The following is a 25,522-nucleotide window of genomic DNA, read 5'->3' as shown; positions in this document are numbered from 1 at the left end:
AGGCAAGTCATTGTGGCTGGAATACAACGAGTCGGGGAGAGATTGGTGGGAGATGAGGATATAAAGGTAGGCACTGGATAGATCACACAGAACAATGTGAATTTTATAAGATCTTTAGCTATCAAATAATTATTACATTTTATTCACTCTAGTTATAGAGGAAGGAAAGTAGTTTCTGATACTGTGGAAAAATTGTCAAGGAAGTCAAAAAGATGTAGAATAAGAGTGTTTAATCAAAGTGCATTTTTTTCCCCTGATCTTTTAAGTATTTGTCACATGTTTGTCCAAGCTTCTCTTGTACAAATTCTTCCCGTGGTCTATATTCATATTCATTGGTAAAAATCAATAAGTTAATTGCCTAAAAGAGAATGATCTTCCAGGATCATTCTTCATAACAAGTCACCATTCATTAAGAACAGTAGCTGTTTGCAAGCCTTTTTTATGATGTAGTGTTTCTAGATCTAGAAATCAGCACCATGGGTGACTTATGAACACATATAAACTCATGGATCAATAAGCCCCATGTTTTGAATGTCACCAGCATGCTGCAGTGTTTAATAAATAGGAAAATGAAATAGAAAGAGCAATGAATTCTAACATTTGCTCTGTTTAGGGGCCAGCCACCCGCTCCATGTTTACTTTTAAGATTTGGCTGGGACAAAAGACCTAGCATCAGAAAGCATATTCCTCGTTATTCTCTTCTGACCATACCCTCATCATTTCCAAGCAACCCATTTATTAGAGGATCATCACTTAGTTATGAGAGCCGAAACTGCCAAGTGATTCCAGATACAAGTGGAAGTTGGAAAATCTAATTTCTATAACTCAGTTAACTGGATCTGTCACATTATCTGTCAACTAAGGCTAGTAATACTTGGCATCTGCCTACTTTGCAGTAGTGAAAATGAATGATATAATGTTTGAAATACAGTACTCTAAAGTGGATAATAAAGATGTGGTATCAATGAAGAATCTATTTATGACATTTTTTGATGCATTAGTTGAATCTTTATTAATCTGTAGGTAAATTTACAAAAGTCATAGAAATAGGACTTTTGGGACATCCATTTTTTCATTCAATAAATATTTATTGAATGCTTACTTTGAGCCAGGCACTGTTCTAGTCATTGAGGAAATAGCAATGAATTAAAAAAGACTAAATCCTTGCTACCATGGAGCTTATATTCTGGTTGTGAGAGGCAGACAATAAACCAAATTTTAAAAAATAGTGTGATAGAAGATGGTAAGTGTGATGGAGAAATTTTTTAAAAAGCAGGGGAACAAAGGATGACGAATGTGGGACAGGAGTGGAATTGTAAAGAAGGTGGGCAGAGGAAGCCTCACTGAGAAGGTGGAATTGAGTAAAGACATAAAGGAGGCGAGGGGTGAGCCCTATTGATATTGGAGAGAACAATATTCCAGGCCTAGGAATAGTGGGGAAGGGGGTTGTGGGATAGTAGGAGGTAAGGTGAGAGAGACAACAAAGAACCAGACCGTGAGGAAATAAGTCTTGTCAGGACATGGGCTTTTACTCTGAGTGATATGGGAAGCCATTGATGGCAGGTGGGGACCGGGAGGACATGAACATTAGTGGCATATGAACTATTTACTTTCCTGACCCAGAAAAAGCACATTGTATGAGGTTATAGTAATAACAGTGATTTGAGCAGGTCAAAATCCTGAGTGCCCTTGAGCTTCTCCCACTTTCTTTTTACTAATACAGCAAACTACTGAGGGAAAAAGTCAGCCTGAATAAATGAATAAAATGAATTATAGACTATTTCCAAAGGAAATACAGTCATATTACCTTCATTGCATGTAACGGCAACAACTAAGCTAACAGGAGTGCCTAGTAGGGGACCTGCTTTAGTAAAAATTTATGAATGATTTCTAATTACTCCAGTGTTTATGGGTTTCTAAAATGCCTGAGAATATTTTGTTTAACTGAGTCATTGGAATGCTCAGCCCTTCAATTTCTTTTTCACTACTAATTTGCTTGGCAGACCCTCTATTCTATAAATGCTGAAAAGGTTAAGCTTCAATCCAGCCCCTGTCCAAATGATAACAAATTCTGAATTTGTGAAATTCAATGAATGAAGATTTACTGTAGCATTAGTGTCTATTTAGAGCCACATAAGATCCTACCTATCTGACAAGCTAACCAAGCAGAGTTCACACAATGAACACATTCCAACAAACTGAATATGCTACACAGAAGTTAATTGCCCTCTGGCCAGTGATAAGGCAACTTCAGTAGAAGTGAGTCTGAACATTTTAAGCTGCTACTGCAGACCCTTGGCATCTACCCCTAGGACTCTATGCATAGACTCTTTGCAGTCTGGACAGTCTAGAATTTGGTTAATGACAATAGCTAGTATTTATCAAGAGCTCTAGCTACGTACTAAACTGTGCTAAATAAGCTCTTTATTATAACACATGACCCTTACAACAACTCTATAGAGTAGATGTTTTGATTATTCCCATCTTGTAGATGAGGAAACTGAGAATCCAAGAATTGAACTGATTTGTCCATGATTGTATGGATTATAAGTGATAAAGTCAAGATTAGAGTCAAAGTAGTCTGGTTCTTTAACCTTAACCACTTCATGTGTTCTAAATACCTATAAAAAGTCAGGCACTTGGAAGTCTTGCAGCCCAGGTCAGTACTCGTAGTACTACTTAGATGATGATGGTGACCGTGTGATCTGTAGTCAGAACGCTGGGTGTTAATATGACTCCCAGATTACTTCCGACTGTGCAGCTCCTTTTAGCCTCCCCTTCTTTATTTGTAAAATGGGGATGAGGATGTCTACGCAGCAGGATTCTTGCAGGGATTTGTTGAAATAACATATGTGGAAGTACCTAGTGCCATACCTGGCAAATGTTAACTAATGTATACATGTGTCCAAATCCTTTTGGATACCTTACCATGAAGTAGCTGTCCTTTTTTTTTTTTTTTTTTTTTTGGTGAGGAAGATTAGCCCTGAGCTAACATCCATGCCCATCTTCCTCTACTTTATATGTGGGACACCTGCCACAGCATGGCTTGATAAGTGGTAAATAGGTCCACACCTGGGATCTGAACCTGCAAATCCCAGGCCGCCAAAGCGGAGCATGTGAACTTAACCACTACACCACTGGGCCGGCCCCTAGCTGTCCATTTTTATCAAGATAATAATATGGGATGATAAAAGGATATATATTTGTAAATTCATTTTAAGGATTAGGAAAGTATGGTTTTTTCCTGATATCATTCATATTCCTTTGTCCAATCCTTCTTTCAACCAAGGGCATACATCTAGTAGGTAAAAGTTCGATAGAAAATGACTTGGGCCAGCCCCATGGCTTAGCAGTTAAGTGCGCATGCTCCGCTACTGGCGGCCCGGGTTTGGATCCCGGGCGCACACCAACGCACCGCTTCTCTGGTCATGCTGAGGGCGCGTCCCACATACAGCAACTACAAGGATGTGCAGCTATAACATACAACTATCTACTGGGGCTTTGGGGAAAAAAAAAAAAAGGAGGAGGATTTGCAATGGGTGTTAGCTCAGAGCCGCTCTTCCTCAGCAAAAAGAGGAGGATTAGCGTGGATATTAGCTCAGGGCTGATCTTCCTCACAAAAAAAAAAGAAAAAAAAAGAAAATGACTTGATCATGTACAGAACAAACTAGTGTCCTTGATTTTCATCAGTACCAATTGAGCCAACTGGCATAGTCCTTAACTGGTTGGCAAAGCTAAGATCAGTGAGTGCCATGTTTAGCCCTTCAAGACAATGTAACCTCCCTCTTTTTTGCTCTCTTTTATTTTTATTCCATTAAAGAGAACAGGCCCTAAAAGTAAAATAAGTTAACATTTGATATGTCCATACCTGACACCCTGAGCCTGGCTGCCAGGAGAGTGCCACAGCTTCCAATTCAGAACAATAAAAGAACCGTTAACAGCCCAAAAAAAGAAAGAAAGAAAAAAGAAACCCATACATGCAGTGTGCCTGTCATTTGCACTTCTTTGTAACAGTCTAGATGTACTGTATGGGGTGTTATCTGATGTGATAATTGGTAAGCAGATCTTTGCCCATGTACTGGGCTTACCTATGAATTATAATTTGGGGATTGCATGTCATTATTGGTCTACTTGCCTGCAGCCTTTCTAGATTCAACAGAAGTCTTGCTGTTCTCTCAGAAAACAGAGGTCTTAGAGGGTCAGCCCTGTATAATAGGCAATTATTAAATATGAAACATTAGCTTGGGATTTATAGCACATAACTAGATGAGAATGTGAGTCCCAATTTTGAATTGGCTCTGTGTTTAGTTTTAGAATCCAGTTTTGAAGATTGTTCGGGCATTACTATTTATTTAAAATCTATTTCTTTTCAAAAATAAGTTAGAATTGTGTGGTTGACAGGTTGAAACCTGTGAATGCCCAGTCTGATTATTACGAGTGCATTTGTTACCAATTGAAAGATAAAGGTGACTGCCCATTCGAAAAGCAGTTTTTCATTGTTTAGTATATTATTCCAGACATCAGAGAACTCTTTTCATCAGCCTGATATTTTCGCCAGCTTTTCAGTGCATCCAAATGTTTAATTAGCAGAGTAAAGAGATAATGTGCTAATGGGAGGCTGAGAACAACATATTGGAGAGAGAGGTGGTAATGGCATCTAAAATCTATAGAAAATCTATTAATATAATTTGCTGCAGGAGGGGACAAAGGAGAGCAGAAAGGGACTTCTTATTGAAACGAATCTACACTTAAAAGTTAGTCATCAATGAAAAAGAAATATGTACACAGAGAAGTAGAAACCAGGAGCAAAAATACACTGAACAAACAGGGAACACAAAAAGAAGCAAACTGCATTTTAAATCAAAGTAGTGTCTATGGTACAGGGAGTTTGAAAGGACCTCATGCAGGGAAGAATATTTCCTGGGTGCCCTAGGGCTACTGTTCCAAATGCCTACTCTCTTGGTATTCCTGGCTTTCATTGCCCCTAGCTGTGGTACATCCCCCTCCAGCTCAACGGGAGCAGCCATGTAAGGGGGAGAGAGCAAGCAAAAGAGCTGCATGAAACCAGTGCCAGTAACTTTCATCATCAGCCTTAAGGAGCCGGTGGTCCATCTGGACCTCCCTATTCCACTGCAAGCCAAGATTAGCGTCTTTATATTTACCCTTGTTAAACATCTAAATTAGAGTCACTTGTCTGCTTTAAGGACTTTGGGAAAGACTTTAATTTTTTCGCTTATTGGGTGTGGAATGAAGTGTCCGTATGCTCAATCACTCCAACCCCTTCTCTTTGCATGTAACTCTCTTATAACACTTACTGTATTTTTAACTAGTATAAGAGTCAGCTGTTTTATACACCTATTTCTCCTTCTAAGCTCCAAGCTCCTGAAAACAGGAAAAGGGTCTTTTTTATCTCTTTACTTCCCCAAGCACCTAACACAGTGTTTTATACCCATTAGATTCTCAACCGGTCTCCTCTCCTCCTGGAATCCCTATGCCCCACATCATTTCTCTACCAAAGAATGAAGCCTTTATGTGATTGTTTTTGTTGGTACAACCATGGATTCAGGAGTCTCGAGTTAAATGGTGAAGGCCTAGGAAATGAAAGAGTGACTCATCACGTTCATGTACCTGAGATTTATTAGTACTTGCGTCAAATAACTACTATTAGGAACAAGTAAGCTCTAGTTGCTTCTACAAATTCCTAAAAAAGTGGTTCTGAGACTTGAGTGTGCTTCAGAATCACCCAGATTAAGTATGTATAATCCTGGGCTCTGAAGAAATTCTGATTCAATAGGTGGTGCTCAAGAATATGCATATTTAATAAGCACCCCAGGTAATTGACTACACATTTGAAAATCACTGCCCTGCTCTACACTTTTTCACCATGAGAATACCAACCTCTATTTTGAGAATTACCACTAGACAACAATATTGGGATAATTTTTTTTTAAATACAAACAAATTTAGGTTGGCAAGCATTTGTTAGTTGTTTGCTCATAAATGTACATGGTGTGAGAAATTCAAAAGAATTATAAGAAATTGTTGCTATCTTGGAAGAATGGTCTTGGTGAGGAAGAAGAAAACTTCTTAAGAGTGATACCTAACAGAATACTCTATCTAAATACTAAACAATGTAGTGCAGCCCATAAATGCTAGAGAATTCAAGAAAGAAAGATTTGTGAACAAAATACTTTTGTTACCACACAAAGGGCACAATCTGCTGGCCACGAGACAAAAGCCAATCATCAAGAGGCAAGATGGTGGAAAAGAAAGGGCAGTTTATTACAGCTTGCTAGCAAGGGGGGAGATGGCCAACTAATGTCTCAAACAACCATCTTAAGGGGGCACAAAATCTTACAGCAGTTATATAGGCCAGTGGGTTATAGGGGAGGGGATTAGGAATGTTGACCCTCAGGTGTTACAGACTGGGAGTCGCCACACCATATCTTTCAGTTTTCATCTGTGATGGCTATTAGCATACTCTCTGTTCGGGTATCATCACATTCCTAAGGAACTCAAAAGAACAAAGTTATCTTACGGCAGCTGGGAGGTACATGCATAAGCAGGGGTCGTAAAACCTACAGAGCAGTTAGATCTCCTGGAGGGTGCGTATCCAGCTGGGTTAGTTTGTCAGAGGTCATTCAAAGTTACAATAGAGTTTCTTTTCTACAATATGGCTTCCCTTATGTCAACCTTGTCTTGAGCCAGTATCACTTTGAATTTCACTGATGTGCCATATAAACTCAGAGTGAGTGATAATTCATAAGAAACGTGGATTTAATAGATTCTAAACTCAAAGTACGGATAGTTACCTTTGGCTATATTCTAGATTTTTCTCTGTGCATATTTTCAACTATGTTGTTTCCCTTGAAGCTAAATTTCAAAATTGTTTTTTTTTTAGATGGTTTGACCGACTGTGTGGACCCTGATTGCTGTCAACAAAGCAACTGTTATGTAAGTCCTCTCTGTCAGGGCTCACCAGATCCTCTTGACCTCATTCAGCAAAGCCAACCTCTCTTCTCTCAGCACACTTCAAGACTCTTCTATGATCGAATCAAATTCCTCATTGGCAAGGACAGTACTCATGTCATTCCTCCAGAGATCTCTTTTGACAGCAGGTATATATGTATTTATTTTATTCCTTAATGAACAGTGGTGATGTTTTTCCTCAACTATGATAGGAAGATATCTTCTAAAGATCAGGTTACTTCCCATTCCACACAGTCCATATTGATTTCTTTTTTAGGCTTCTCTGGAATGCCCAACACCTTACTGATTAGTTAAGGGAGAAAACTCATTTTTAGAGATTCTTTATCATAAAAGATACATATGTAAATATGTATATATATACACACACATACATATATATATACATACACACATACATACATACATATATATATACATACACACATGCACATATATATACACACACATATATATGATGTATATTTGTAGTAAGGTATAGATGGGGCTTTTAATGAAAACAAGATGGAAGCATAATTTGGAAATTTATTGTTTAACTTCCGTATTGATCCCTTGAAAAATTCTTGAATTTCAAAAGCTAAATTTCGGGGCCGGCCCATTGCCGTAGTGGTTAAGTTCACACATTCCACTTCGGCAACCCAGGGTTGGCCAGTTTGGATCCTGGGCGAGGACCTACTCACCGTTCATCAAGCCATGCTGAGGAGGTGTCCCACGTAGAAGAACTAGAAGGACCTACAACTAGGATATACAACTATGTACTGAGGCTTTGGGGAGAAAAAAGAAGAAGAAGAAGATTGGCAACAGATGTTAGCTCAGGTCCAATCTTCCTCAAAAAAAAAAAAAAAGAAGAAGCTAAGTTTTAAGTTTTATCCCATGATGTAAAATGTTTTCATATGAAGACTTGAGTGAATTTGATGTCCTAATGAGAAATGCAAGACTTGTGAAAATCTGCCTTCTAGGAAAGCTCAAATGCGTGAACTGTCACTAAAGACCTGAGACCAAAGTCTAACCCATTAAGTGAAGAAATTTTTAAAAGTTAACTTACTTATTTAAAATGTAATAACATGAATTTGCTCATTGTTATTCTCTGCTTCATCTTTAGCAATGATATATTTTACTAATTAGCACTAGATATAAGTCGCTGAAGTCAACATTTCTGGCCTCTTAAAAATGTCCTCCTTTGTTCATTCCACAAGTTGATATTTTACTAGCTTCTCGACTATTGCAAACAGAAGTTAAAAAAAACAAAATACGGGGGGGCCGGCCCAGTGGCGTAGTGGTTGAGTTTGCGCACTCTGCTTCTGGTGGCCTGGGGTTTGCAGGTTCGGATCCTGGGCAAGGACCTATGCACCGCTCATCAAGCCATGCTGTGGCAGGCGTCCCACATAAAGTAGAGGAAGATGGACATGGATGTTAGCCCAGGGCCAGTCTCCCTTAGGAAAAAGAGGAGGATTGGCAACAGGTGTTGCCAGGGCTAATGTTCCTCACAAAAAAAAAAAAAATATCATGGAAAGTATTTGTCCAGGAGTTCCTGTCTACATCCCACCCACTCAGTTACATCCTGGTGGGTGTTATCAGTCCCCAAGAAAAATTCCATGAAGAGTTTATATTGTTATCAGTGACAATCTAAGAAAATTCAACTCAATCTTGACCTATACACAGTAGAAAAGGAAAAAAAAATTGTGCATGGAAATTTAAAATACTCAGCATCCTTCCCACAGATTGTATACTAGAACTATTATTGAAACTTAAAACTTTCTCATTATTTTTATTATCGTGCAGTTCTGACCTTTTAGGTCTCTGACAGAACCCAAAACCCAAATGCCAATGCATCACAAGAAAGGTCTTTTCTGCCAGGAGATTTAGTCAAAGTTTCCCTTCTTCAAAGAGACTGAGTCATCCGCATTTTGAAGTGTTTCTCCCAGCTCAGTAACAGCTCTGGGGTAACTTGTGGATGGGCTGCAGTCAAAGTAATTATTTAAATAGTGGAGACTTATTTATTGTACACCGGAGGAACAAAAGGAACAAAAAGCAGCCATTACCCCCATTTTCCTATTTAAGGTAGAGGTAAGTCATCAACTCAGCAGCTTTTCCATGCTTAGGGAAAAGTCAGTCCGAAAAAAAAAAAGTGAAGGAAATAACAACCTCCATGACAGCGAGATATATTAAATGACTCACTGAACTCAAGTAAAGGGAGAAAGTCAGGACCTGAGAGAGACAGGAGACAAGTCATTATGACCCAGAGCTGGGCGTTTGAGCAATAAACTTAGAAAAGTGAGGAGAAACTTCAACCCCTGCAGTTCAGCTTCATGCTTCAGCAGTGCTTGCCAGCCGCTCACAGAGTGAACAAACCTCTTACTTGTGGTGGTTAATGCCCCTCTCCTCCTCCTGGTTTGATTGAGTTTTCCTCATTCTTTTATAGAATGCTCCAAGTTATCATTTGGCTCTGCAAGTCACATTTGGATTCAGAATGACAGGTCTCCTTCATCCAGTGGTCTCAGCTATTATAGACATATCTAATCTGTCAAAAAAGGTGCAGGCCTTTTCCAAGGGAAATAGTTGGGGACAAGCAATCTACCTATATCTCCTCTAAGAAATCCACACATGCAGTGTCACTCTGGGTAAAATAAATCCAACTCTGATCACATATATAAATAATAGTTACAAGCTCTTACATCTATATAGGACTTTTTAGTTTGCAAAGCTCTCAAACATACATTATTTCATTTATTCTCACAGTATCCCTGTGAAGTAAGTTTGTATTGGTGCATTTTATATATGAGGAAACTGAGGTTCAGAGAGATTAAATAACTTGCCCAGCGTCACACAGCCAGCAAGTTTGTACTATAGCAACTTTGATAACCTTTCTGGTGCACCACAGCTGCCCCATTTCAGCATGTCTTTAAATAGACCTGGTGACTTGGGTCTAATTTATACTAAATAAATGGCATCTAGGTCAACACAAGAAACTTAGAAACCAAGTGATATTTACAAATCCAGTTCAGTTTAATACATTTCAACGACATTATTTACAAACTCCAAGCCAGTGCTAATGACTTCCTCTTGGTAGAAGAACACAATAGAATGAACTGATGAACACAATAGAATGATCAGCCATGAGAGGCTGATCCCCACATCAATCCGTGTCAAAACATGTCCTTTTGCTCCATGTAAATTGTTATGGAACACTCATTACGTGTCAGGTCTCATCCTAAGTTTTTATGTGTGTTATCTCATCTCATCCTTACAAAAACCGTATATGGTAGGCACTATTATTATCCCCACTTTTCAGTGTGAAAACCAGAACTGAGATGTCAACTAAGTTACTTGCCCAAGGTCACAACCAATGAGAGTCAGAGCCAGGATTTGAACCCAAGCAGACTGATACTGAGACCCTGACCTCTAAACCATTATGCTGAGCCACTTTAGCTACTTAGAAAGCTGGGCTAGCTGACTCTGAAAAAACTTATGGCCCTTATACATTTCTCACTGTGGGGTTGCTCTCAGATATGTCTAGAACACTTACATGCCATAATCAGGTGAACCACTCTGCTTTTTTGCTTTTGCCAAATAATTGAGAGATAGCTGGGTAGGCAGATGAAGAAAGCATTGCCAATGGGTTCATTTGCCTACTGGCAAAATGTGACCCACACAGATGAGTTGCTGCTGAGTATTGCCACCATCAGGAGCCTTTGGAGCTAAAGATGGCGTGCAGGTGACTAGCTGTTGCAAGGACACATAAAGGTTAAATAACCATTCATCCTTGTGCATCCAAGTGAGACTACCCTTTTTTGTTCTGAGTTTGTTGCACTGGCATGTGAGGGCACGTGGCATGTGTATCTCCTGTGCCCCATGATGGTGTAACGTCACTGTGAACATGCAATCTGCCCATGGCGGAGTCTCTAGCAAGCCCAACTCAGTTACCGTTTTTTCCCTAAATACAGTTTACCTTGTGGCCTGAGTTTCTTTTTTTCAATCTACTCCAAACATGACTACAAAGTAAACTACATAGTCTACGTGCCCTGTATGACTTATTACTTTTTAATAATGTAAATAGGTGAACAGAAGCATTATTGATCCTCAGTGTCTAAGCATTTAATCACTATTAATAATGTAAAAGGTTTTTTATAAATATGTAAAAACAAGAGTACATTAAACTAAATGACAGCAGTAATTTGCAAAGCCAGACATTTCACTCGCCATCACTAATGGAGAAGTGCATTTAAAAAACAAAATCCTATGAGGGTTAGTGCAACCGCTGACAGCAAGGTCTGGCCAAACTCATTTGTCTGCTTTGTAGCCATGAGAGGCTGATCCCCACATCAATCCATGTCAAGCATCTACATCAGAGAGCTTGATATCAGCCCGCAGGTGTATTTTGTTTGGCCCAACATTTAGAAATTAGGAGATCTAATATAAAAATTGGAATGTCTTCCTGCTCTAGAAAATTTACAGAGTTTGGCATCTCTGGGCCATGGCGTAGGTGGTCCGGAGCTAAAGGCTAACTGCCCCTCTGGATGGGATATGACATGCCTCTCTAGCTCACCATGCACTGTTTCCCTTACACCTGGCTCACTTCCCTTACTTTCAATGTCATGCCCGGCCCAACAACTCAAATGTGTTGACATTTGAGTTTGTAACCTCTGGACTACACAGCTTCTGTAGCTTTCCTTGAAAAGACCTCAAGTATTTGTGTTTTCTTTCCGATCTATTTACCTGAGAGTCTTTAAAAACCCAATCTTATCTTTTTACTTAATTTCTGAACCTTTACTATGTTGGTTTAAAAAGAGAGAAAAAGGTGAACATGAACTAGAAATCACACCAGGCACCTGGCAGAAAGTAGGTAAAAAATGAGTGAATGTGTGGCTTAGTTGTAGTGATATTGAAGTGCTCTTCTCATATTTGCTAATGAAAAACTCATTTTGGTTGCCTAGAACACACAGATGATATTAGGACCTCAAATAAGTCAATTCCCAAATGCAAAGCCTAAAGGTAACATTACTGTTCTCCAAATAGCGCAGGAACAAATTCATAAAAGATGAAGCAATTATATAACAGTGGCAAGTTAATTAACTCTTTTTTTTTTAACTTACGAGACATCCTACGACTGTCAGAGCCTGCCCATGATTGACATCATTTATAACTTTGTATAAGCATCAATAATTCTCTCTGCCTTCAGTGGGCTGGATAATCAAAATTGAGAAACAAGAAAAAAATGGAAAATAACGAGCAGTACAGGAAGTCCGTAGGAAGACTGCCATTAACTGGCTCTCTTTGGTATGCGTCATTATTCAGTCTCATGAGAAAACCAAAAACAAGTGCCCCAAAACGAATTGAGGTACTATAAGTGCCTTTAACACGGCATTTTTGGTCAAGTCTTTGCTTACCCAAGCCCTCCTCCTTCTTTACTACACCTCACTTGATAATAAGATCTTGAATCATGCTCCTGATTATTCGTGATACCTGGTAACAGCTATCATTACTTATCATAACCTGTTTAATAAAACATGCTTTTCTCACTCAGTTGAGCTGGGAATTTATACCATTTGAAATCCTGTGAATGGAAAAATGAGTTGTTGAGTCAAGACCGAGGTAAGGGGAAGGTTGCAGAGATATGGTCATTGCTGCAGAGGATGCTGATCGTGAATATAGAATAGGACTTAAGAATAACCATAGTTGACAGGTACCAATTACTGTGTGTTAAAAATATGTATTTCATTGGAATATTAGTATTTCCAGAGTGATTGAGGACTTTAAATTCCTCTAGAAGAGATACCAATGTCCTTTGCCATTCCTAATGTAATATAATATCTTGATATCTGCTCACTTTTTAAAAAAGAGTGAGGATATGTATTCATTCGTGTAACAAATATTTTTTGCATACCCACTGTGTGCCAGGAACTATGCAGATGGAGGTAAACATAAGAAACACAGTCCCCTTATTCACAGAATTTCCCTTAAATTCTAGTGGTGGAGGCAGTTAAAACATCAAGTAAACACAAAAATAATTAAATTAATTACACATTGCAATCAGTTCTGTGAATTATGGAACATCAGGTTTCTAAGGGAGCTTGGATTTCATCAATTCAGGGGTCTCCAATTCAACTGCTTTGACAGAGCAGACAGGTAACCTAAATGGATATAAGACAAGAGGTATTCTCGCAAATGAGACAAAGTCATTAAACAATTACAGAAGTGAGACTTACCTGGAAGTTTTCAGCAATAACTCAGAGATGGGACTAATTGACACAAGTGAGCATGAAGAGCTGCTAAAATTGACACACACAGAAGACTATTGATGACTTGCAAGAAAAATACAAAGCTTATTTGGACAGTGAGCAGCTCAACTATTTGCAAGAAGTTTCATCCTTTGACATTTGGGGCTATAAATAATTTTTTCTATAATCTAAAGTGTTTGTATTAAATAGATGAATTCAAAGGAAAAAACAATTAATCATCAAAAAAATTCCAACTTACTACAATGAAAAGATTCCCATTAACCACACTTTGGCTTTGTCATTTATAACGATAGATCCTACAGTTTCTTTCAAAATAATCCATATTAGGGAAGATTAAACATTTCACCCTTAAGATTGATGAACAATCCAATGTGTACTTGGTTCATTTATTCATTTAGTGATAGGCACTGTCCTAGGCTCTGGGCTACAGCAGACAAAGTGCCTTGCCCATACAGTCTAGTGAAGAAGACTGACAATAATGGAAAAGGTAAATGTCGCATAGGTCTAAGTACTGTCAAGTGAGATAAAGAAAGGCTAGGGACAGAGAGTGACCATTTTAGACAGAGTGGTCTAGGAAAGCCTCTCTGGGGAGGTGACACTACAGCAGAGACCTCATAGCATTCATCTATATGTTAGATGATCTTGGGACAAATGTTTCCTGCCACCTGGACCCTTATGCAATAGGTTGTCACACAAGCCGGAGCCTGGCAGTGACTTTTAAGGGCCCGCTGAATCAAGATTCTGCAGCATTGTGTGAAATGGGAAGGTAAAACAAACGTTTCTCAAGGAATTACTACATACTGATTACTGTACTACATTTTACTGATAAATGGATGGGGTGCCTATCCTACAGGAGTACATGGAGAAAATTTGAATACCTCAGACAAACTGAATAGCCTGTTGAAAGAGAAATCAGCAACAGCTCTAAACTGTTTAGTCGTAAAAAGAAATAAAAAAACAAGTAGCAGATCTTCAGCAATTAGTGTGGAACTCAAAAGAGATCAAATATATAGAAACCACTTACTGATTTGGAATTATGAAAAAGAAGGGTAAGAAAAGCTTATATTTTAGAATATTTATAAGGAAATACAATATTATTACAGTATTCAATTCACATTCAGTTTCATCTATGTACAGGTAACACCTAAAAGGTCTATAACATAATCATTCATAATTTTGCTGCAGTTCAAATTTGAATCCATATGCTTTGTGTTTAACTTTTTCATTAATCTGTTAGTTTAGGTCCTCCAAGTCTATTTGCTAATGGCAAATTTTTGTGTATTTTTAATTTGGAACATGAAAAACATTATACCAGGTACACAACTAGGGGTTGATAAACACACAATGCAACAATTGCTGCATAAATTGAATAAACTAAGGACTGGGGGAAGCTGTTTCTAAGGCATCAGCATCTGCTAATCTATCTTGTGTTCACCTCTCTTTCTAAAGGGAGGCACTGCACACGACCTGCCCACATTTAGAAAAGCAATCCAAGTGTGGTTTGGCTTGGCCATGGTTCCTTGTGACTCTGTTTGTCTTCCCTTGTTGCTTTTCCTGAGCAAAATGCTTTGCTTATCGCTTCTACGGTTGTCCTAAGTGGGAAGTAAGATTGTTGCTACTAGCTAATAAAGCACTTTGATCTCGTTTATATGAAAGGTGTTAACATGTGTGAAGACGGGATCTCCTGATTTTCAGACAACTATTTTGTCTAATGCTAAAGTTCAGGAAAACACATGTTCAAGACACATTAAAAAAATCACAAAGTGCTGAAAGTTCCAAGATTTATAGTGCTGACTAGCTCCTGAAATCAGCAGTCAACACCTAAAGGTACTAGAAAGAAAGAATGTGTGACTTTCACTTCTTTGCAAATGCTCTGGGCAAAGAAGAATAAAAAGAAATCAGAGCACAAATCTTCAAAAAGCTGTTCAACTGCTTATTTGTGATATTTTGAAACTCAGATGTTCTGAGATGCTTAATAATTGTGATTTATAATACCAGTAGCTATCTACAGCTTATCTCAGTGTGAATAGGTATCTTCTAATATTTTATCTATCCTGCTACTCAATTAGGATCGAAATTCGAAGGGCTCCAATTCTTATTACCTACTTCTTACCCATACTGTTTGCTTGCAGTGTCGCTATCTGGTTCTATCATCTAAATTTGCCCCTAGAGAGGGCAGAGTAAATGCAAGTTTGAGGAGAAAGAATGAATGACATGTTGTAGCTCATTTCCACTACACGCCCTGTGCATAGAAAGTGCTCAGCAGTTGGTAAATGTCTGCAGGTAATGATGGCCTATGGATAGCACCACCTTGATAGGTGAACACTTTTTTCTTTTCATTTGTAACCACATTTTTTACATCTTAAGAAAGATCTGCCGTACAGCTCAAAAGGTCAAAAGACCTTTAGAGTCCAGGTCAAAAGACCTCCTCCACTCCACCACTTACTAGCCGTGTTATCTTGAGCAATTTTTTTTTAACATCTCTGAATCTATTTCCTCATTTTTAAAACAGGGCTAATAGTTGTACCTACTCAGGGTTATATCGACATTAAATGAAATAACAAGGAAAGTGGCTGGCATAGTACCTGACTCATAGTAAGTGCTTAATAAATATTGTATTTATACAAATATATATGGTTGTATATATTATATATATATATATATATATATTTAATAAATACCAGGCTACATAATAGAATGTAGTTTTAAAAGGTCTAGTTCAAAATGCAGTCATTTTACTGGGTTATCATATTGTTATGGCATCTTTGTGAGGTGACTGAGGATAGCACAGGGAAGAACTATTATTCTAACTTTCCATAAGGAACAAATGAGGCCAAGAGTAATTCTGTTTCATAGGAAAAGTCAAAACGGTCATTACTAACAAGCCAAAGCTAGAACTAGTATGGATAGAGCTAGGCCACACTTTTTCCTCCGTGGAGAGAAGACTAATCCACAGCCAGGCTATAGCCAACAAGACAGACTCTCCCTATATTTAATGACTATCCATTATTTGAAAAGCAGATTCACAGAGAACTGACAGGAAAGGTTAATGAGGTTAATAAAACCCCATAAGGCTGATTACAAAGTTAAACCATTTGAGTAATGGATAGAACAGACAAGAAACAAACCAAAATAATAATCATAGTAAGTTGAGACTATTCAAGAGTTGCAAGGGCTTACTGGACAAATATTTCAGGATTCAAATTCTGGACAAAAATAATCATGTGTCTAAATGAAGTGAACTGGCACTTACGCAGTCCCGAAAATGCGACTATGTCGTCAGTTTTCTTATTGCTTCAAAACACTTGATCTTTTTCCCATTACTTTGGGGATCTCAGGCATCCAAAGCAAGCCTACTTTTGACAAGCAATTACCAGGGCAGATGGGAAAATAGCCACCCTACCTCAGGGTGAGTGCCCCCATTTTGTTTTACTTGAAACATCACTAGCCATGAGGAAAATAATTCTGCTTAAAAAGCTATCTGCATTTTCAATAGCAACACCTTTCCCAGAGTCCTAGAATGTTGATGGGTAATGCTCCCAGCTGCTATTAATGTTACCCATTTGGTAGGTATTATTTATTTGGGCTAGTCACCGACTGAGTAGGATTAAATCAGGCTGCTCTGTTTAAGTAAAAACTAATGAGATTTTATTGGGTTTGCATATGAACATTCACTGCATTCGCATTTTCAGAACATGAAAACAGGTTTATGCTCTAACATTAAATGTTTTCTTGGTGCTGTACCAGCTTAGATAACATATATCAAAAAACCAGCATGTGTTGTATGGAAAACCCCCCAAATATCTGAATATTAGAACCCTCAAATATATTTAAATTATGAAATACCAAATCATAATTATATGGTAACATATCAAGGAATAATGGGCTTAGTGTTTGTCCGGGGAAGAGGAAGAATCTCCCTCTGCCCTTTTCCTTAAGGTTCTTATGGCTGGCCAAATAATTAACAAGACAGGTTAGCAGGAGAAAATAATACCAAGTTTAATAACATGTATACATGGGAGAAAGCAGGGACACTGCGTTTCTCAACACAATAGCAGAAATTCTCGTCTTAAATACCATGTTCAGCCAACGACAAAGGAGGATGTTGGGGGTGGGGGGAGTCAGTTACAGGAGATTACCACTAAAGCACAGTAAACAAGAGTAAGGTTATTATGCAGATTTAAGGCCTCAACTTCCACATTGATAAGTCTCTAGAAATGAGGCCATCGCCCCCTCTTCCCAAAACAGAGAGGGAGATACCTTTACAAATGGAGATTTCCCTTATAAATGTAAATGTTTGTCTGGCAACTCCTTGCAGGGCCACCCAGAGAATGTGGCCAGAGAGACAGAACTTCAGATAAGATGGGCTTGTTGGTGCCTTTCCTATTGTAACATTTATCCTACGTTATCTTTACAGCCATCATGATAGAGGTTCTGTTCCAGGAAGGAGTCACCATGTCAAATTCTGTAGGCAGTTAGTTGGGGTGGTCAAATGTCCTCAGAGAAAACAACCAAGGTAAAGAGATTTCAGGGTCGCCAAATCTTGATCTCCCACATGTTCATAAATTAAGCATTTGAGGAGGACTATCATTCATTCTTCCCAATCACAGGGGTACTATTTAATTCCCTGAAGTAGTCAATTATCAAACAAAACTCTCATGATGAGAAAGTCGTAATGCACAATCCAGAATGCTGGATTCTAATAAATGAACTGTAAGGCATCTGTCACACAGGAACCTCCAAGTAGTCTCCAAAACCCTTGACGCAGTGCCATGAGGATAGGTTGCAAGTATCTTGCAATTTCATATAAAAATATTTGATTTGAAATTCTATGAAGCTTTCTTGAGCACGTGCTGTATACACCAGACACTGGGAAGGAGGCAGAGAGGAAAATCACACCATTCTTGTCCTGGAATGACTAAGAGGAAAGACAGACAGATCTATAACTCTCATCCAAGACAGGCTATGACACGTGCCATAACATGGATACAAGCATTGTGTAATGAGAATAATAGGGATGAGGAAGAAAAATCAGGTTAAAACATATTTTTCCATTTTATAATCTCTGGATTTGAAGGGGCACTACAGTTCATCTTGTAATCCAACCACCATTCTGTCATGACAGTTTCGATATAACTCCCCAAACTACAGTTTTGCAAACCTTTTCCAGAGATTTATATGGAAGAGTTAAAAATTCATGCCTCACAGATTTCATAATGGTAAGATTGTGAACCAGTTGGTGGCTTGCCTGCCTTTATATGGTTTATGCCCCCTGCCTCCCTCCTTAGGAGTAGGTACTAGTCTCACTTTCCCTAAAGCAGTGGTTCTCAAAGTTCAGTCTTTAGACCAGCAGCATCAGCACCACTTGTGAACTCATTAAAAATGCAAATTCTTGGGCCCTCTAGGTGATTCTAGGGGATTCTGATGCATGATCAAGTTTGAGAACCACTGGTCGATACGAGAGGAGTACCAGAAAGGACTGAGGACCAATTCCACACTCCCAAAATGACACTGTAAAGATCCTTTATTCACTGGGTGATGGCAGTGGATAAGAGGACATCATAAGCCCTTTCTCCCAACCACTCAGATGTATTTGCATTCCAGTAGGGCCCCCAGAAGCAGCAGTGCTTTAGCCCAAATGACACAATCTACAACTGTGGAACTTTGCAGTATAATAAGCCCACGGAGAAGATGTCAGGAGAACCATCGAACCACACCTCATACGCGGCAGGTTTCTGTCCCTTAGAGTCTTGAACCAACTGACAACGACTCATAGAGGAATTTACAGGGCAGGATTCCAACACTAGTGAGCAGAGGATTCGCATAGCCTCTCCCTTCTCAGCCCTTCTCACTGCTCTCTCTTGACCAGAGCTGTCAGCTGTGGAAAGGATTTCATCTGTTCCTATGGAGTTTACTAAGCTGCCCACCTGCTGCTAGACCCCCTGCTGGCTAGGTCCTTGATTTTGAATGTTACCCTTCAGAGGTTGCTTATGCTCATGTTAGCAACAAAAGCAAATAGCTATAACTTCCCTAGCTCTGAGCCTCATTTTCCTTATGAAAGATTTTAATCAGGAATACAATGCAGTAAATTACATTTTCTTTCAGCAATTTAGTTTTCAGCCTTGTTTTTCAAACCAACTTTTGTGCTTGAGGTTAATGTTTTTGCCTGAGGTGTTGAATGAATATTGGAAATTTGACACCAAAGACAAAACACAACAAATAAGGGAAGAGGAGAATGGAACCAAAGGTCTATTGAAGGCTAGGGATAATTTGACTGTGCCATGAAAATAGCAAATATGGAATGAATTAGACCTTTTGCATCAGAACTGTCTGACAAGCAGCTTGTTAGTTAAATAAGCCTCTTGGTAAAGTGTATTCTGACTTGCATTTCCCAAGATGCCCTGTTCTTCAGACCAAGCTCCAAACACCTGGAGGATTCAGCATTGAGTTAAAGGAAGAAGCAATTCCTTTGTGATTGCTGCTTTAGCATAGTGACAGCAGATAGACAGCTTGGCAGCAGCCTGTATTCTCCAGAGAACAGGAAAAGAGACGCTTGTGAGGGGTGATCTTCTCCATACATGTTTTTAAAGTCACATTGGACATGTCCATCTAGGTTCAGGTTGTCTTGCTCTAACCCACAACAGCAGAGAGAGATTCTTGTTTTTAAAGATTCAAGAAAGCAAAGCATCCCATCCATGTCTGTGAATCAAAGAAGGAAAGCCCCAGGCAAAGATGGAAAGCATGCAGTACCTGCCATTGAGAGTACACAAACATACATACACACACACACACGCACACACAACCAACACATAACAGTCACGCTGGGGACATACCTGCTGTACACATGTGCAGACCAGCTTCATGACATTCCAGATAGTAGCTTCTATACTACTTTGAAAGATTCGCAAGAGTTCTGTATATTATTTAATTGAAAAAGTTTCAGAAAAAGACAGGTCCTTGAAGGATTAGGACTCAGGTTGAGGGTAGTTTTGATGTGGCAAAAAATTTAAGAGTTCAAGATGTTCCCCCAAAACAGGGCAAGGACAAGCCAAGTATGACTGCCTCATTTAGATGGTAATTTGAAGAAGCTGGAGACTCTCTGGGACAGGAAACAAGGAGGCACCACAATGAGAAGGACGAAAAGCACGGAAAGTAGGATTGTGGTACTATCAAAGACAGACCCCTGCCACACATACTGCATTGCTTCAACAAGGATCTCACCTAGGAAAAAGATGAATTATACAGGCTGCCTTGGATATGAGAAGCATAATCCAAACAGATTTTATAAATGGGGGAGAAACTACATTTTTGTGGCTGTGTGAATCAGAAAAAATAAAGCAGATACAAAGCTACTATCCATAGTTAGGAAGAAAATTGAGTTTAGAAACTGGGAGTGCACAAAATGGCAGTTGAGCTGAACGAAGTGGCGCAATACACCACACTTGCCAAGAATATATATGAAGGCTCCCTAAGGGCCATCTGGAGCTGGAGTAGCATGGGGAAGCGAGTAGACTCAAGAGCTTCCTTTTTGAAATGGAGAGTTTGCCTGAGATTTTTTTCCCTAGGTTTCTGCAGGCAGTGCCAATCAAGATTACTGCAAATTAAAAAAGAATACTTTAATACTGTCCCAAAATTTAGACAACCTACACTGACGCAGGATGACTGATGTTGGTCAAAGATTATAGTAAGTACTAGTAATCCAGGAATAAAAGGAGCTAAGAGTTATTCTTGTGAAAAATGGATGACATAGAATGTGTAAATAATGGGAGCAAATGCAGCAAGATACAGGGAATCTTAGAACATTTAAAGTCTAATACATTACAAAGAGAGTTCAATGCTGATAAATGTAGGATAATAAGTTTTATGGGGCTTTATCATATGCTGTAAGTTGGTGTGGATCATAAAATATGAGGAATAAAAAAAGTAGGGGAGTTGAAAGACAAATCTGTGCATTATTTATGAATGAAGAGTGAAATGAATGAGAAGAAGAATAGGTAGACCATGTCTTGAATAATGATGACTTTGATGAGTCGTTATCACACAAATCTGTGTGCTTCATAAAATATGAGGAATATTAAAGTGCAGAAGAGTCAAAAGACAAGTCTATTCAGAATGAGATACAGAATGAAGGAAGAGAGGAATACAAGAGAAATGCATAGAATAATGATGACTTTTATGAGACTTGCACTCACCAGCCTGGATCCTTCATAAATATAAGCTGTATAGAAAATAAAGGAGCAGCAAAGAGAAGAGACAGGTCTGTGTCTGTCATAAAATATGAGTAAATAATGCCAACTAGGCCTGACAAAATAAAAACAAAAATAACTGAGCCTAGTACAGCTATGAGAAGACACAATGTCTAGATTAATGTGAACAAATAAAATGAGTGAGTGTAGAATTGCCTTGCCATAGGGAATCAGCAACCACCTAAGTAGGCATTATTGTTGCAAAGGCCACTTGCTAGCTGGTAAAGCCTTGGCGAGTTGATAATTACCCCCACCACACCCCCAAAAGAGCTATCAGCACTTAGGGCTCATGAAGCAATGTTTAACGGATTTTTAAATGATTTGGCCTCACTAATATAGTCTCTTCTCAGCCCCTCTGGCTCCAATCCCCGTAGAGTTTGCAGGAGATTTACTCAACTTGTTTCTACTTAATCTATACCCAGCTTGTCAAATTTTGCTTTGTAAAGACCTTCAAAAAGTTACTGTATAAAACTAGAGACATCATTTTAATTCATTTCTTGTAACATTGGACTTAGAACCTGGGACCAGAACTGTCAGGATTAGTTCAGACTTCAGAACTCAATGACTTTCAAATACATGTCTTGTCTATTAGAACAAATGGGATTTTAAAATCTCCCCAAAAGAGACTGGGAGAATCAGACAAGGCAAAGCAAGTGCCAATATGCCATTTGCATGCCATTCAGAACCATGATTTACAGAATTCATAAAATGCACAGCTCATTGGAAAGAAGAAAGCCACTGATCTATGTCAGAGCTAGAAATGTTGGTCTGAGAGCTCAATATACAAAAACACTAATAGCAACAATTATACTAGCTTACCTTTGTGTAATACTTAATGGCTTGTAGTTTGCGTTGCAGGCAGGCCTTAGGTAATGCAGGATAAATCCTGTTAGCATAACTTATACTCAATTCCTCTGATTCCAATAGAATTTAGTAGTGAAGTTTATTGGCTACAACGTGTAAAGCAGACTTTGGCTGGTAACTATCTTTTGCTTTTTCAGAGATTTTTCTTTTCTCTCTCGAATGATCTTTGTGGCCATGAGCCTTTAGATACATTGCCTTGACTTGCTGAATCTGTTCAAAGAATGTATGATGCCAGGATGGAATTAGTACGGTTATTTTGGAAAGTCATGTTTGCCCAAATAACATGGACCCATTTAATTCAAGATTGAGCTTCTCTGGATACCCGGAATCTCACTTGGTAAAAAAAATGACATTGATACCCTAGGAAAAATCATTGATCTTTCCCAACCTTCCTCAACCCTACCAGCTCCAGTTATAAAAGGCACATTCTAGAGCTCATAGCTGCCAAGACTAGGATTGGACTCTGGTGAAAAACTCTTCCCACCCCTACCCTCCCACCCCTGCATCCCCCCACCCTGCTGCCCCCAATAAGGGCAGACCAGCAAAAAATCTTTGCTCGAGATTTGCCCCTGTGCGCTCTTCTTAACTACCAAGCTCCTGAAATTTGTTACAACTTGTTGTCCAGGCTAGAGCTGAAAGTGTACACATTTTAGCGGACTATGTCCCTAGGAGAGAACCCTGTTTAGGGGCTAGTTTAATGGAATCCTATTCTTTGGCAAGGATGAAACTCTTTTGTTTAAAGGAAAAATCTCTTGAAATATTTTATTTCAATTAGGCAAGAGAAACAGAGTACTATAGTCAGGGATCATGTCTCTTTTGCAGACTTGAACTCTTAAAATTCACCCAACTAAGTCTACTTTCTTTTCATTGTTTTTCCAGAAAAAGCAATTTGGCAATATGTATCAAGAGCCTTAAAAATGTTCACACCTATGTATGTAAATGCATACAAAATGCACGCAACAAAATGATATTACTAATTACCTCTGGGGAGAAGACCAGGAACTGGGAGAGAGGTGGTCAGTAGGGACTTTAGTTATAGCTACAGTATATTTATGTATTAACTAATGTAATTGATTTTATTTTTTTTTTATTTTTATTTATTTATTTATTTTTCCCCCCCAAAGCCCCAGTAGATAGTTGTACATCATAGTTTCACATCCTTCTAGTTGCTGTATGTGGGACGCGGCCTCAGCATGGCCGGAGAAGCTGTGTGTCGGTGCCGGAGAAGCAGTGCGTCGGTGCGCGCCTGGGATCCGAACCCGGGCCGCCAGCAGCAGAGCGCGCACACCTAACCGCTAAGCCACGGGGCCGGCCCTAATGTAATTGATTTTAATAAGAGAAAAATATCCTTCCACAACTAGAACTATATCTCAAGGAAATAAGAAATTCAATGCAGAAAAAATTAAGAAACAACTAAATGTCTTAAAATAAGGAATGGATTAAACAAGTTAAGGAATACTGTTTAAGGCTCTATTATATAATAAAATGATATATTAAGGAATTTCTAATTACATTGAACAATGTCAATAATATACTGTTAACTTAAAAAATCATGATACAGAACTATACCAAGTATAATCCCAATTTTGATAGGTAAAAAAGGTACACATATCCCGCCAAAATGTCATTGGTAGTTACTACTGGTTGGTGAAATTATTGTTTTCTTTGTTATACTTGACTATGTTTTCCAAAGTTTCTCCAACTTGGCTTCTAGAATCTAGTTTCAACATGCTTTTATATTTGCCTTTGACCTTTGTTGCAGGCGTGCTTGTGTGATTCGAGGCCAAGTGGTGGCCGTAGATGGAACCCCTCTGGTAGGGGTGAATGTTAGTTTCTTGCACCACAGCGATTATGGGTTTACCATCAGCCGGCAAGATGGAAGGTACGTCAGTATTGCTTCTGATTATTATGGGGGCCAAATACTGACTTCTAGCCATGAGTCAAACCAGGGCTTGGATGATATATTGTTTGTAAGCCCATCTTCCTTCTAGCTGTATCTAGAAAAGTCATTGGTGATATTTATTTACTCTATTCCCCATCTAAATGAAACCAAATTTCTCTTCTAACCCTTTGCTATTACTCTCAAGTCTTCCTTAAACCTTGGCCATGTGGAAAGTTTTCTAGCCTTCATCTAATTCCATTTGTAAATCCATCTTCAAAATTCAGTGAGATCGTGCACGTAATAAAGAGAAAGCCATGGAACACTTAGGCTGTTCTTCCATGACAGCCTCAAAATATTTCAGAAATGCAGGTGTCCAGAAGGTTTTTTCCAAAAGAAGAGTATTCAACTACATTAAGATTTTTTTTAATGTGTCCTCCCTAGATTGTCTATTTTACTAGTGGCTGCAACTGACAAGCATGGCCAGCCTAACCAATTCCCCTTGGTGTCTATATAACTGTAGTGCTTTAACCTTAAGCACCAACTACCAGGCTGCTCCCTAAGGGCTTCTCAAGGTTCTCTGAGACCTGGGAAGCAAGACTACTAAGTAAAATCTTTTCATCCTGGAAAAGGATTTGCTCACAAAAATATTTTTGTTGCTGTCATTTAGAAAGACATTTGTTCAGAATATATGAGTCAATAGACCCATATGTCCAGCTTAAAGGTACCTCTTTATCACTCTGAGGAACACTGTAATAATGGCCTTGAGGTGCCCTAGTCTCCAGGTGGCTACCCTTAAAATATCCTACTCATAACAAGCTGCTTCCAAACTTACATAAAGAGACTTGTTGGCTTGGAGCTTTATCACAGTGTGAAAGACTATCTCATTTCAAGAACCTACAATCAAACCTTATTAGTCCTAACCACTTCAGAATTGTTAATTGTTCAACTTGGGCTATGCTGAATTTATTTTTTCAACTGCCTGCCAAAAAAATGCTTGTAAAAAATTAGTTGAAGAAAATAAGGGAGAGTTTTAACCTACTTAAGAAAACAAACAGTTTTTAAGACTTTAGTAAATCATATGAATGATTTGTATGTAAATGATATTGCTAATAATTAACTTGCCATCTATTCAGTATAACAAACTCAACAGAACTACTCTGGGTGCAGGCAGTCTGTGTGTATATATATATATATATACACATACACACAGACACATATATATATATTGCTTATATATATGAAATAAAAACTACATTTCCATTCAAATATTCCATAATCAGAGCTCTCTACTAATTCAAATGGAT

The 25,522-nt window shown here is 38.6% G+C and overlaps 1 protein-coding gene across 21 annotated transcripts in view; it reads left to right on the top strand.

The window, feature by feature from the left end:
* TENM1 (teneurin transmembrane protein 1) overlaps positions 1-25,522 on the top strand; it is a 780,745-nt gene that overhangs the window by 611,581 nt on the left and 143,642 nt on the right. For all 21 annotated transcript variants that reach the window (XM_058536663.1, XM_058536660.1, XM_058536662.1 and 18 more), the window contains 2 exons: positions 6,902-7,118; positions 24,099-24,218. In XM_058536663.1, the coding sequence (XP_058392646.1) occupies positions 6,902-7,118; positions 24,099-24,218 (337 nt within the window). The remainder of the gene's footprint in view (positions 1-6,901; positions 7,119-24,098; positions 24,219-25,522) is intronic.

Source organism: Diceros bicornis, chromosome X, assembly GCF_020826845.1.
Source record: "Diceros bicornis minor isolate mBicDic1 chromosome X, mDicBic1.mat.cur, whole genome shotgun sequence".
Lineage (NCBI taxonomy): Eukaryota > Metazoa > Chordata > Mammalia > Perissodactyla > Rhinocerotidae > Diceros > Diceros bicornis.
The sequence above is the reverse complement of the archived record's forward strand: the minus strand, read 5'-3'. Positions and strand labels throughout refer to the sequence as shown.